This window comes from Macrobrachium nipponense, chromosome 45 (assembly GCF_015104395.2).
Source record: "Macrobrachium nipponense isolate FS-2020 chromosome 45, ASM1510439v2, whole genome shotgun sequence".
NCBI classification, from domain to species: domain Eukaryota; kingdom Metazoa; phylum Arthropoda; class Malacostraca; order Decapoda; family Palaemonidae; genus Macrobrachium; species Macrobrachium nipponense.
Window position 1 is genome coordinate 50,744,332 of NC_061105.1, and position 15,339 is coordinate 50,759,670.

Here is a 15,339-nt window from a genome sequence, read left to right on the forward strand (position 1 = left end):
TGCAGCGCGGCAACCACGAGCGGCGGCGGCACGCCCCCCTCTCGGTACGGCGAACGGCACTTCACAGCGCTGTAGGCACGACTGTTACCACGTGAGGCGAGTACACCAGGTGAGGAGGGACGTCGTCACCTGGTTGCGTGGTCACCACTCCATGGGTGACCGCAGTAGGCCCAGACATAGAACCGCAGCCCCTGGACACCAGCACGCTCTGCAATTGGAAGGACGCCCATACCTCACCAAGGTCCACGCTCGTGGCAGTAGCACCTGCGGAATAATAGTAGTAGCGATTAATGGTGGGGAAATCCCCTCGTGGTTGGGTTTGATCCCTCCCGAACGAGTGGAAGACCCCTAATACAATTGTACATCGGGCACCGAGCGCCCTCCCCGCGCTCGACGGATCGGGTGAGGAGAAGAACGCCGATAACCTCCCCCCCCCCCAAGGGGAAGAGCCTCTGTGTGGGGAACTGAGCGGGGGGGGGTCTCGTTCCCCACCCCCGCACAGCACCCATGTACCAACAACAAAATAAGAGCCCTAGAGCAAATCGTGCCATCGGCACGAATACAGGCATAAGGATCAATTCCCTGACTGAGCGGAACTTGAACCAAATAATATTGATGCAATCAATAATAAGGAACAAAATGAAAATGCATCTTGCAAAACGATTCACTTCACAATGAATAAGGGCTCGGATCGAGCGCATTTGCGCCCTCGGTACCGAGCGCAAGGGTGAAAGGTTTCATTCCTTACCTTTATGGATCAAGGTTTCTGGAAACCTTGATCCATAATGAATTGATGCAATCAACAAATATATGAAAACAATGAAAAGACTACTGCGCTTGCGATTTCACTTCATACAAATAAAAAAGGGGAAGGATCAATTCCCGTGAATAGCGGAACATTGATCCCAGTCAACAATGCAATCTCAATAAAAAAATGAAAATGAAAAAGAACTGCACTTGCGATTTCACTTCATTCAAAATAAAAAGGGGGAAGGAGGTCAATCTCCGGGTAAGCTCGGAAACTGATCCAAAATGAGTATTGCTACAATAAAAATAATATATGAAAATGAAAAAGAATACTGTACTTGCGATTCCACTTTCATACTGAATAAGTTTCCGTGCCGAGCGCATTCGTTTCGGCAACGGGCATACAGGTCAAAAAAATATAAATGAAAAGAGCACTTACTTACGATTTTCATCTACACATTTCCAACCCAATATACGCTCGGAGCGAGCGCTCCCGCCCTCGGCACCGAGCATACACAATACGAGGATCATTCTGGGAAAATGAATTCCCGCAATTACGCCCTTCAGTCCCGGCACTCGGGTAATCGGAGGGCGTTGTGAAGCCAAGATCCTTTAATTCACAATTGAATTCAATGAAATGATTGTACTTACAATTCAGTTTCACTAGATACATAGAAAAAGAAAAACACAATCATGCGAAAGCAAACGACGATGAAGCGGGCAGAGAGCGATGATACACGTCCCACACGCCAGCAGGCCGAAAGCAAAAGTGATTTTGTTTACCTCCCTAGTCGCGCTGCGCGCGCCTGTCGGACAAGCAGTTAACTACCGAACCCCTTGTTCGAAAGCTTACGACCTATTCCGCTGCCGCTAGTACCTTCCTATTGTAAAAGGACCGAAGGGTTTGTATGCCGTGTCGGAACAAAGATCAATTCCCCCGGGTAAGAACGGAAAACTTGATCCAATAATAGATGCTCTAACTAAAATATATGAAAATGAAACAGAATACTGCACTTGCGATTCATTTCACATAAAAAATCGTAAGGATCAATTCCCGGGTAGAACGAAAATTGATCCAAATTAAATTTCATGCAAATAACAAATGAAAATGAAAAGAATATTGCAATTGCGAATCCACTTTCATTGCATTCTATTATACAAAATTAAAAAAAAAGGCTCGTGCCGAGCGCAAACACACTCTCGGTAACGAACGCACAGGCAAACTATAATGAAAAGAGTACTTACATTTTCAATTACACACTTTCGCCCAAAATACATGACTCGGCGCGAGCGCGCCCGCCCGCCCTCGGCACCGAGGCATAATTCAAGGGTTCAATTCATGAAAAGAGAGGAAATCGCCGCATCTACGGCGATAACTCCATGTTGGTTCATAATTAAGTAATGAAAATGAAAACAGTGTACTTACAGTTTCATTTTCAAGTCAAACAAACCATTAGTAGAAAACACAATATAAACAAAGCATACGACGATGAAGCGGGCAGAGAGCGATGACGAACACGTCCTTCACACCCGCGGCCGAAAGCAAAAGTGATTTGTTTACCTCCCAGTCGCGCGGCGCGCGACTGTCGGACAAGCAGTTAACTACCGTTCTCCCCTTGTTCGAAGCTTACGACCGTTCCAGCTGCCGCTAGCTACTTCCTATTGTTAAAGGACCGATGGTTTGTATTACGTATCGGAAACAAGAATATTTTCAAATTAATCATCATAAATATGTAAAATATTGATGTTTTACTACTTATTTAAAAATTAGCCAAGAGCACGCTTCTCGTCATCTTCTACCCCAACAGCTGTTTACGCCTGGCTTGTTGTTGATGAGAAAATCGTGTTTCGATTGTTGTGATAAAAGTGGCTCCACGTCTGTGGGTACAAGTGGTGTGCGGATTTATCACAGGAAATGGTTAGGTTGTTTATTGACACAAGCGACTCCGTAAACATCGAGATGGCGTCAATCTTCTAAATACCTCGAGTTGTAAGTAAAAATGTTGAACGCGTTTTGGTGAGATTTGCACTACGTTTGAGACCGTTTTCAGTACCCTCTGTTTAAATCTGTTTAAATCTTAAAATTTGGCCTTAATTTCTACTTTGGGGAAAATACTTACTTCGAAAGGAGTTAGATGGTCTTTAGCTCCGTTTCTCACCAACAACAAGTCGCGACTGATGACCCATCTCGGTGGGTTCAGGGACGCGTTATAATGTAACTTTTTCGGAGGGTGGCTTGCATTGATGGTAGGTGGCCTGCGTGGCCTGCTGTGATGATCTACCCTACCTACTACTAGGTACTAAATCAACCAACCCCAAAGGAAATTAAACCGCGAGGCAGCATCTTAAAAGTCAAAACACAATCTAAATAACGTAAACAACAGTGTTATTCAAATACGAGTTAAATAACGGGAATGACGGTTTAAATCGTTTACTACTAGGTAGGTACTACATGACGCTTCTCAATTAGACTGACAATCGTGACCTCTGCCTCCAAGAGACGGAAAATGCCTCGGTTAGTAATTCAACCATAATTGAACTCAGAACTCAAATTCAACACAATTTTTGGCTCAAGAATCGACATCAATCATTGATTTACCTCGGTTGACTTTCACTTCGTTTATTTAGTCAGTATCTACGGCCGAAATTCATTGATATCTGCGACTCCTAATGATAAATTCTCTGACGACAAACTCAAGTGACAGATCGGTTCGGTATTTGTTTACAAGTCATTCGGCCACTTTCCACCCTAGGTGATTAGGTCCTTTATTTGAGTTTTGTTTATCATATTTAAGCTTTTTAATATTTCAAAGTTATATTATTGTGAGAAATATATTCATATTATAACAGTTCAATTTTAAATTCAGTTGTTTTATAAATGAAGTATTTTTGACGAATTAACTATTTTCTACCGTACGTGTAAGGTTAAATTAGTATTATTAAGTGAGGCTTGTCTCTGAAACGGCTCTCTTGCTCTTGCTCGTTCTCTCCCACCTTGTGTGTGCAAGCTATCAGTTCCTCTTTAGTTTCCTTGATATAGCTACTGCACAAGTCTAGGTCTATTTTGAATATCACTTTGTATATGCTGGGCAGCAGAGTAAGAAATGCTCTACATTTTATTTTATTTTTTTCCACAAAGCACAAACATTTTTTTATCTTTCCTTTTTAGCCTATTTCTATTACTTTATCTAGTGTGCCTAGTCTAGCCCCACTGGTCAGCTTTGTTTTTTCAGTGATATCAAACCAAATTATTCTCTTATTTTTTTTTATATATTTCTGTAGATTCTTAAGGTTGTCTTCTCATTCAATTATTTCCGTCACGTTTTTTTTTTTTTTTTTTTTTTTTTTTTGTCCCAGTTATTTATCACTTCTTTTAACAACTTATTTACCTTAAAGCAATTCAATTTTACTTACGTTTAATTCTTTCAGACACTCCTTTATTTGCAGAACCCAGGGGGTTTTATTATTTTATTATTTGTGGTTATTTCCCATAGGAGCCTATTTCTACCACTCTCAAGCGTTTGTTTCAGATAGAATGGTTTATTCGTCTTCACATCCCTTGAGCGTCAAGAGGGAAGAGGCCCCTATTTCGAATCTTAGAGCTAACTTGCTGAGTACCTCAGTGCTTTCAGAATTATTCTGTGGACTTGGTTGTCTATGCTTTGTAGTTTAGCTATGTCTTTCTTGTCTTAGCGCTTTCATGACTTCCATGGCATACATGAAGGACGGCATCACTAATCCTTTCCAATACAGATTTCCTCTTTTCACGCTGCTATAGCTGTAAGGGTTACATTTAAAAGGATATATATTCCATATGTAAATGAGCTAATGACCTAAGGGGTCACTGTTGAGATAGCAAGGAGTGTGATAAAGGTTGATAAACAGGATGCAAGCTAGGCTTTGGCGTATTGAATCAGCGACGTCCTGGTTTGCATTTGCCTGTGATAATCAAATCCATTGTTGTGTCAAACAGGTCACAGTGCTTTTGCCTGAGAACCTATTGATCTATAACCCACAGACGTCTACGTGACTTCCTCTCACATGTTCGTCTGTCTGTATGTTATGTATGCTGAGCTAAGCTTTGCTCTCCTATAATTTGTAAATGCATTGTAACTCAGAACTCTACTTCCCCTCCTAAAATCAGGTTCTCTTAACCACCTTCTTGTTTCTTACTCAAGAGATGTAGTTTCGCAAATATACTGTTACTGTTGTCATCATGAGTTTGAAACATCTCCACCTTCATACCCAAAGAAGATACTGACTTAGAAATTATCGTCGCAATCTCAGACGAGGATGGGAAGTATACAACACGATACTTGCGTATAACATCGCAGGTCTAAATAACCTCACAGTGCGCCTCGTTATACAAGGCCTAGCACAACATAGCTACAGCTTTCACTGATGTCTGCAGTAGCCATATTTGTCTTTTTCTGCTTTGCTTTAATTTGGGCCATTTTTTGCATCATCTGAAGCTCTTGTTTTTCATGTTGTTGATCGTTACACCCAGATATTTAATCTACTTTACTATTCTTATTCCTTCTAATGTGCTGCATATTGTCTACGTCGTCATTACTATGCCAATCGCTGAATAATAATATATTGTTTTTGTCTTTGTTTATATTCAGGACATATTCACTTGCTATTTCCATTAGAGTTTGTATTGCTTTTGTTATTTCTTCAAGGGCGGGTCATAGGATTAATCCATCGTCTGCATATAATGTGGTGCCACTATCCTTATAGCTTCATTTCTCAAAACTTCTGTTGTACTTTCGAATTTTTCTATTATCATGTACTAAGTCATTAGCAGAAAGAATATGGTTGAGTCATTTCACCCCTGCCTTATTACATTTGTTATATTTAGCTCTTTTTGTTCTTCATAGTTGAGGCATATAGACTTGTTATGTGATTTGTAAATATCTTTGCTACTGCACTTACCACCTCTGCATGCAGCCTATATTTCATCACGACCTCTATGAGCTCTTTTCTATTAGGGCTAACGGAGTCAAACGCATTTGGGAAGTCGATTGATAATAACGGGCCTTTTCTTCTGTACATTTCTTTTATGCAATATTCTAAGATATATAAATTGTCAATTCCTCTTCCTGTGTAGTAAAGCCTGAGTGCGTTCATTTGTTTTCCCTATATTTCTAATATGCTTTTCTATTTTGGTTTTCAGGATCCCCATGAAAATTTAACAAGAAACATTATTTAAACATTCTACCACTTCTCTTTTAAGTTTGGTGCTTTGTAACATTGTAAGAACACTTTGAACAGAAACGGTTTCATTCCATCTGGCCCTGGTGCTTTATTTGATTTCATTTCCTTAAGTTGCTTTTTCGCATCTTGTGCTTTCCTTTTTAACTTGTTAAATACAGTGGCGGCTCGTGGCTATCATTCATATATATTTATTTATTTATTTATTTTTTTATTCCTTGATATTAACTGCACATACACACATACTCTCTCTCTCTGCCCTCTGTCTCTCCTCTCTCTCTCTTTCCCGTTGAGGAAGGCCAAATGCCCATATTCTGATATATATATATATATATATATATATATATATATATATATATATATATATATATATATAGTATATATATGTATGTATGTATGTGTGTGTGTATTGCTATTTTTTTTTTTTTTTTTGGCTACTGCTCCAGTCAAGAAATTAACTCAGTTTCCTTCACTTGTAATAAAAGTGATTAGCAACGCAGGAACAAGAGAAGAGTTGGGCCGGGTATTACTGGTAAGCTTTCCTTTGGGCTATGAATAATCCCGGGTAGGGAGAGCTCTTTAATTATGGCCCCATGCAGCACGTACCATTCGTGTGGGACTGTAAGGACAACGCTTTTTTCTATATTCTTATTGCATTTCATTATCAAGCCGCGTTGTTCCTTTAACCATTCTATAGAGCGTTCTGCGGCCTTTCCACCGATGTATAACATATGTATATAAATGTCTCCGAGAAGACACAAATCCTTCCGGCCAAGCCCCAGTTTCTCTACGTTCAGGTAGGATACTACATATCCGTCCGCAGCCTCCTTTATAGCCTGTTTTTACCTGTAATCAATTAGTTTGTGTAACTAATACCTACAATTAGCAATTAACTGCTTTTTTTACTACTGAGGCCGCATCACGTCTAACGGCCGAATTCTTCAACTGTCACTCAAACTGCCGCTTAAGCTATTGCTAACTTTTGTTTTGCTATTTCTAAAGCTGATAATATTTCGTTTTTCTTTGATCGATGTCGACCACTAAAGATCGGTGCTTCATTTCCTATCCTCGAATAATGAAATCTGATAATTGAACCCCATAGAATTGTGCGTTTTTTTTTTTTTTTTTTTTTTTTTTTTTTTTACAACGATAACTTTTTCGATTTCCTTACTGGCTATCTCTGACTAGCTACTATCGATCTTTTTCTTCTACAGATGGGTACCTTAGGGTTTAAAGGGGTCCTTTCACCTTTGAAAACCACATCATTTCACTTCCATATCCCATTTGAGATCATAAATAAAGGCTCACTTCATATCCTTAAACTCACATTTCCACCTGCAAAATATTCATATGACCTACGGGTTGCTAGAGCCCGTGCTGGCATAAAGAGATTAGATTAGATTATAAAATTTTTGGCACATAGCCAAGCGCCGGTGCTGGCATAAAGCCAGCTTAGTCTTCAACAACAACAGTAAAAAGTTATCAGTACCCAGGTACCTGTCTTACTCTCTGGTCCCCTCAGGACCAGGACTACGCTTCATAGGCCAGGGGTTGTTTCTCTTCGCCTCATGTGGCTGATCACCATTCGGAATATGGAGAAGAGGTTTGAATAAAAGGTGAGTAGGAAATAGATAAAGAATATAAAAATACTGGGGAAATTTCTGACAACAGACAATTGTTAGGATGTCTATACTCTGTTTTTTTTCCATCTGCCTGTGGTGTTTGCGTATGGTAACACTGCGTCCCGGGCTTTAAATAGTTGCGCTATGTGTAAGTTTTAGGTAAATAAAAGGATATCTGGGTGTACATTTGCAACTGAAAAGTGTTTTAATAATTTACTGTATGCAAATTACACCGTTAATATTCGAAATAGGATATTATCTAAAGCCCGGGACGCAGTGCTACCATGCGCAAACACCACAAGCAGATGGACAGATGGAAAAAACAGAGTATAGTACTAGTCCTTTTTGCAATAACCTTTACTGCTAAGGCCAAAAATAGCAAAAGAATTCACCACTTGTAGACAACAAACGTACAATAATCTGCTAGAATAATTTTCACAGGTGAAGGAGAGGCTCTGGGGGAACAACTGTCTCCTCTCATTCATTTAGCCTGGATCCATATAAATTACTTACCCTATTATATGGCTCAAAAAGATAGTCTAATTTTTCTTAGTGCTGATTTATAATTTGGTAGCAGCAGCTGCACTAATCAAGAAAAATAGATACCTGCCATTCTTACCGCTTTTACACTCTTCTCTCTCTCTCTCATAAACATTTTCCAGTAAGTAACACGGCATTCTCAATTTTATGGAAGTGTCAAAGATATTTATTTCTTCGGAACAGCAGTCTCAATATAATGGTGTAACAAATAATGTAAATAATATCTGAGAGGAATTCCTATATACATCTAATAATATAATCTTGAATAGGTAAAAGTCCCTCTATATCGCTTAAATATAAAGCATGATTGACATAAAGTACTAGATATATACGTAAATCACCCATAGTCAATAGTTTTACAGGTCTAAGAGTGTCTGAATCGTAAAATCGAGGCAAGAGAAATTCTAATGCTAGTCTTATATAAGAGCTCCCGAAGCGCTCATAAATCATAATTTCTAAAACTATGTATGGTATTCCTTGTCGACTTGTTGTTTGGTTATTGCTATAAATTGTTCTAAGGGGTCCACAATAATAAAAAAAATGTTGGAAGTCCGTGTATAATTTTAAAACTTTACAAAAAGCTTTCGAATCCTTCCCTGGGTTCATCTTCAGTCCAAAATTCTGGACTGAAGATGAACCCAGGGAAGGGTTCGAAAGCTTTTTTAAGGTTTTAACAATTATACATGGACTCGCAACATTTTTTTGTTATTGTGGACCCCTTAGAACATTATTAAATACTCTCGCAATATAGAGTTTTTCCCAACTAATTGCTATATCATTCAGAAATGGGGTTAATATATATTCAGGAAAGTGCTCATTAGAACCATTATTGTAATTGTGTCTACTGAAATGTTATTGTTGTACAATTAGAGGGAATATATCTTGGTAAAAATCTCTCTCTCTCTTTCAATATTAATAAATCTCAACTTTTTCTGTGTATAACTAGTGAAATAGTAAGAGGAAACATAAAAATGATCGACATTTTCATGATCAGTTTACTGACGGACATACAAATAATTTTTAACAGTAATATTCAAATGTGATGTAGCTCTCTTTTGCGGATTCAGATGTAGCTCTCTTTTGCGGATTCAGACAGAAAAAAGGAAGAAGAAGAAGAAGAGGACAGTGTCATCTGCAATCAGTGAAGTGCTCATACCTCTGGCAACAGTAAACCCCGATATATAGTACTTATCCTATGATTATTTATTTATAATGTTACATTAATTACATATTAATATATATTAAACCTGGCTACTATCAAAATGTTACCATAACACTAAAACAGGTTAATTTGTAAGAAAACAGTGAAGAAACGAGCTGTTATAATGATTGTTTACTCTTTCGTGCGTCTGGTAGCATACTACAGATGACTCCCGTCTGAAAACCCACCCGGATTCTGGGACGTGGGAGACCTCATCTCGGCCGTAATCAAAGGGTTAAAACAGAATACAATTATATTGTACTTTAGTCATTTACAAAGCAAGCCCCGTCTCAACACTTTTGACTGGTTAGCCATGGTGAAGACTGGGTCAGACAAGGAGAGAGAGCTCTTACTAACTTTATTCCATGTTGTTTGAAATTAAGCTGGCCTTGTGCCAGCACGGGCTCTTGCTCCTAGAGCAGCCCGTAGGGATAAATTCCACAGAGATGGCTGTACATAAGGCAGCGTGCGAACGGGAATGTAGTGTCCGTCACGCATGCACAAACAAACATAAACAAAAAAGGACAGAGCCCCCACTGTGATTGTCTTTCTTCACAGCCGAAAATACACATATTTTGGTGTAGAGGAAACGTATTCACATGATGTGTACATTGGCGGAGAGGCCGTGAATCGCTCTACATTTTAGCATATAATAAGAAAAGGACATACAGAGATAAAAAGGTATTTATGAGGAAGGGCGGACATTCAGTATGAAAATACACATATTTTGGTGTAGAGGAAACGTATTCACATGATGTGTACATTGGCGGAGAGGCCGTGAATCGCTCTACATTTTAGCATATAATAAGAAAAGGACATACAGAGATAAAAAGGTATTTATGAGGAAGGGTGGACATTCAGTATGAATGTCGTCCTTACAAATACTCCCCCCCAAGACAATGATTGAGTGGTAATTGTTGGCGGATGGTCAGCAGAATCTTGCAGGGGGCTGGAGGATTCCACGGGTCTGTGATGACATTTGTCGGGGAAAGTCTTCCGGGTCCTTGTTGTCTGGTGAGTCGGGAAGCAGGATGCCGCCCCTGGTGGTGGACCTGGGGGTTCGACTGCTTTCCTTGGGTGGCCCTGGAGACATCTAGGGGGACTGGAGGGTTCTGGCGGCGCTGCGTTCTGAGGTGGAGTTCTGCGAGGGCCTTCTGCGGGGTCGTCTTCCTCGGGATTAAGACCCAGTACTCCCAGCTGCCGATAGAAACGAGGAACACCTTCTCCTCCCGGCGGACGACTTGATGTGGTCCCTAGTAGGGCCTTGTCAAGGGCGGGCGAGTGGCGTCGTTTCTAATGAAGACAAATTTGCAGAAGTCCAAGGCACTCGGGCGGAACTTCTTTCTCCTGTCAGTATAGTCTCCCAGCAGGGGATGAACTTCTGGGTGGCTGCCCGGAGTCTTAACAGGGGAATGTTGGGGTCGTCGCTGACAGCGGGGAAGAATTTGCCTGGCACTGTCAGGGCCTCACCGTACTCTTTCTCTGCCGGAGACAGGTCGCGGTTGGGGTGGTGCGAAGGCCGAGGAGGACCCAAGGTAGTTGTGCCTTCCAGTCATGGCCTACGCAGCATGCCATCAGGGAGGCCTTGAGGGAGTAGTGGATTCTCTCCACCCTGCCATTGGCTGTGGGTTGTAAGACGTGGTGGTGTGGTGCTAAGTCCCCATCAGGCATGCCAGGGTGGTCCAGAGTTCTGAAGTGAAGGCGGATCCCCAGACTGTCGTGATGTTTCTGGCACTCCAAAGCGGCTGATCCAGCTGGACAGGAGGGCTTTGACAGTTGTCAGTGTCAGGAACTTCTCCACTGCAGCCACCTTTGATGCAATGGGACGAACTCCTGCTGGGGTGATCTTGTGGCCAAGAAAATCCACCTTCTCCGCACTGTAGGTACACTTATCAAAATGGACGACAAGTTCGTTCTCCTGCAGGTGCTTGAGGATGGGCCCCAATGTGGTTCAGGTGCTCCTCTGGCAATCTGGAAAATAAAATATAAGATATCATCCACATAGCAGACGCAGAAAGGTAAGTCACCGAGAATGCTGTCTACGAGGCATTGGAAGGTGGCTCCGGCATTCTGCAGGCCGAAGGCGGAGAAGGTGAACACGAAGGACCTGAAGAGCGTGATGATCGCCGCCTCCGAGATGTCATCGGGATGGATAGGAACCTGAAAGTATGATTTTAAGAGATCAATTTTGGAGAAGATCTTGGCTCCGTGGAGGTCCTGCATGTTCGGCAGGGGGACTACTATCAGACGTGGTGACGAGGTTCAGGCAACAGTAGTCACCGCAGGACCTCCACATACCATCTGCCTTCTTCACCATGTGAAGGGGGGATGCCCATGGGCTCGCGGCTTTTCTGCAGATACCCATCTTCTCCATCTCCGTGAACACAGCCTTGGCTTCCTGCTGGAGCTTTGGCAGGAGGTGGCGGAGCCTGGGGTGCGTCAGGGGCCCTGGTGTCAATGTAGTGATATACACCATGCTTGGGCGTGGCCCCAGCCACCTAGCGAAGCTCAGGGTGGAAGACGTCCAGGAGCTCTTGTAGGAGGGAGGCGTATCTGTGGGAGAAAATGGAGCAGATGGTGGGCGCCATGGGTCCTGTGGCCAGTGGGCGGGAGAGGCAGGTCTCGGTGATGAGGAGGCATTGGCGGGCCACATCTACTAAGAGCCCGTGGTGGGCTAGGAAGTCTGCCCCCAGGAGAGGAATCTGTATGTCGGCGATGAAAAAGGGCCAGGTGTAGGTCTGGCCCAGGAACGCGATGGTCTTGGTCCTGTTGCCGAAGGAGCAGATGGGGTTTCCGTTGGCAGTTACGACAGCGGTCGGGGCATCTGGGGCGCGGCTGCGATCCTCTGCTGACGGAGGGAACACCGACTGTATGGCACCAGTGTCAAAAATATCCTGTGGCCTCACTCTCGAACTTACGGTGGAAGTGGCACCAGCTGGTGTCCTGGCGGGGCTGAGGGGTTCTCCTCCTCAGGAGAGCTGGTTGATCCCGGCCTCCTCGGACTTCTTCTGCTGCAGGCTGTTGGCTGACAGTAGGAAGGAGAGTCTCGTGGCCCAGGTGGTGGTGTACAATCTGTGGGCCCGCTCCACCAGGCTCTCCATCTCCCGGTTGTCCGTAATGGGGATCTGGCTACTTAACTATGGCGAGAGCTGGCAGAGGAAGAGCTGCTTCAGGAGGTTTACCTCCTTCCTGGGGCCTTGGGGGTCTCCACCTCCGGCAGCAATACCAGGTCCTGGAGCTTATGCCATTGGGTGGTCATTGGGCTGGCCTCCAGGTCGAAGATGCGGGGGGCCTCTCGGGGACCGGGAGGGAGAAGGCCTGGACGAGCTTGGTCTTCAGGCCTTCGTAGGGCAGCTCACTAGGTTGGTTGACCATCCATGGGGCGAGGCGCTTAAATACGTCTTCCGGGAAGGCTGCGGCGATGAAGTCCGCCTTGGCTCCCTCCCTGGTGATTCCGTGGATACAGAACTGGATCTCTGCGCGGTGTAGCCAGGCTGCGACATTCTGTCTGAAGAAGGGCAACAGCTGGATGGAGTGGGGCTCTGACAGCGCGGCGGTGGCAAGCAAGGAACCACTTGAGGAAGGCATGGATTGAGAGGCAGGTCAGGGCGTCAAGGAACCTGAGGGGAGGGCGACATGCAGCTCCTAATTTTGAGGAGAGTTCTCCGAGTCCGACATTTTACGCTTACAGTCGACAGATGTCGTAAATGGCAAGCCAAACCGTGAAGACGAATGACAAAACACTCCTGTAGGGGACGTGCCGTTTTGATTCCGCTAATGGCGTTGTGGTTGACTGCGTATAGGAACTCCAGAAAACCTAAACTAAACACTGTAATGGGTCCGCTGAAGGTTTTCTGGGGTAGGGCCGAGGTCGCTCCCGTCCTAAATCCGGGAAGTCACCAGTTGTGAGGACTAAGTCAGACAAGGAGAGAGCTCTAACTAACTTTATTCCACAGAGATGGCTGTACAGAAGGCGGCGTGCCGACGGGAACGTAGTGTCAGTCACACATGCACATACAAACATAAGCAATAAGGGATGGAGCCTCTGCTGTGATTGTCTTTCTTCACAGCCGAAAATACACATATTTTGGTGTAGAGGAAACGTATTCACATGATGTGTACATCGGCGGAAAGGCCGTGAATCGCTCTACATTTTAGCATATAATAAGAAAAGGACATACTATACGGAGATAAAAAGGTATTTACGAGGAAGGGTGGATATTCGGTACGAATGTCATCCTTACACCATAAACAGAATGCAGTACTCAAGTCATTTACAAAGCAAGCCCTGTCTCAACACTTCTGACTGGTTAGCTTAAATCAGAATACAATTATATAGTACTTTAGTCATTTACAAAGTAAGTCCTGTCTCAACACTTCTGACTGGTTAACTTAAATAAGAATAAAATTATATTGTACTTAGTCATTTACAAAGCAAGCTTAAGACAGAATACAATTATATCATACTTTACTCATTTACAAAGTAAGTCCTGTCTCAATACTTCTGACTGGTTAATTTAAATAAGAATACAATTATAAAGTACTTTAGTCATTTACAAATCAAGTCCCGGCTCAACACTTCTGGTGGGTTAGCTCCAAACAAAATACAGTGATACAGTCAGTCCACTGTGTCCAGTGGGCTATTACAAAGCGTGAGGATGTACTCAGAGGTGGGCAAACTTCTCAGTGCAAGGGTTACATTAAAAAAATTCAAAATTTTATAGAACTGCATAGTATATTAAGCAAAATAAATATTTAATATAGATAAAATATCTTTTAAAGAAAAAATGCAATAAATTTCCATTAATATTATAAAGTATTGTAACAGATTCATATGAAATACATTTATTTTAAATACAAAGTAGCTCAGTTGGAAAGGATAGGATAAGACATTAGTTTAACCCGACCTCGGAGCCTAAAAAAGGCTCTTCTCAGGCTGGTTCCCAGGAATTAACCTGAGAGAAAAAACTAGACTTTATTAAAAAAAAAATCATTTTGTTAAGTGAGAAATCCCTGCTCTCACCGAGAATTCCTAACATTGTCGGATCTAAAAGAAAAAAAAAATTAGTCTCTGCCACATCAAACTTGGCATCCATTACATTTCATTGGGTCAGAATGTGGGTTTGTCATTAGATGATCATGAGAAAATCTAGTACGTCCTATGCGGAGTCTTGCTAATATTACTTCTTTAGATCTTGCTTTTTGTGATGATGAAACCCATGGGTATAGAACCTCAGATTTTATAGTTTTCAGCTTGTTTGATACTCGTACCGAAGACCAATCCGTCTGCCAATCTTGATATATTAGAGATTTGACAGATGCTATCCAGTCTGATACAGGGCCATATGAAATTGTTGGTGTAATAGTGCATGCTAGTTTAGCTGCTAAATCTGCATTTTCATTCCCTTCAATTCCTACATGTGCCGGAATCCAACAGATTTTTATTGACAATCCAAATGGTCGAATTAGATGGATTTTTATTTGGATTTCTTTGACAAGTTGATTTGAAGATTTGTCCCTGTTTATAGCATCAATAGCACTATGCGAGTCACTGAAAATTATTGAAGAAATTGCTCACCTTTCAGATATTATGTCAAGTGCTGCTCGTATGGCCGAGAGTTCTGCATTAAACACAGATGATATTAAAGGAGGGTCTAGGCAAATTTACCGACAGCAATTCACTGACAATTGACCAACAACAGTTCATAGACATGCTCAGTTTATCAAGTGCACAATTCACCGACAACAATTGATAGAATTGTTGGGACGCCATGGTACTTTTTTGCGTCAATCGATAGAAAATAAAAAAAAAAAGGTCTTAAACAAAATTCAATCGGCCAAGTGGAAAATAAAATATTTTCATTGACTTATAATTGGTGACAAATTCAGATTGCAGCCTTAGTTACTGTTTCCTTAATTATTGGTTGTTTTGGCTTTTAACCTTTTATCTTTGATGTATGAAATAATTACTTACTAGTCTTTATTTAGGATATTAGAAAAGGATGTAGATTTTTT

At 42.0% G+C, this 15,339-nt stretch overlaps 2 protein-coding genes across 2 annotated transcripts in view; one reads left to right on the plus strand and one right to left on the minus strand.

Annotated features, from left to right (window-relative positions):
- The window catches only part of LOC135214507 (gastrula zinc finger protein XlCGF17.1-like), a 114,092-nt gene extending 110,612 nt beyond the window's left edge, over positions 1 to 3,480 (minus strand). The window contains exon 1 of the mRNA XM_064248876.1: positions 3,347 to 3,480. The gene's annotated coding sequence lies outside the window, so the exon portion shown is untranslated. The remainder of the gene's footprint in view (positions 1 to 3,346) is intronic.
- LOC135214240 (uncharacterized) overlaps positions 1 to 15,016 on the plus strand; it is a 78,413-nt gene extending 63,397 nt beyond the window's left edge. The window contains exon 2 of the mRNA XM_064248303.1: positions 14,853 to 15,016. Coding sequence (XP_064104373.1) covers positions 14,853 to 15,016 — 164 coding nt within the window. The remainder of the gene's footprint in view (positions 1 to 14,852) is intronic.
- Positions 15,017 to 15,339: the final 323 nt, after the last annotated feature.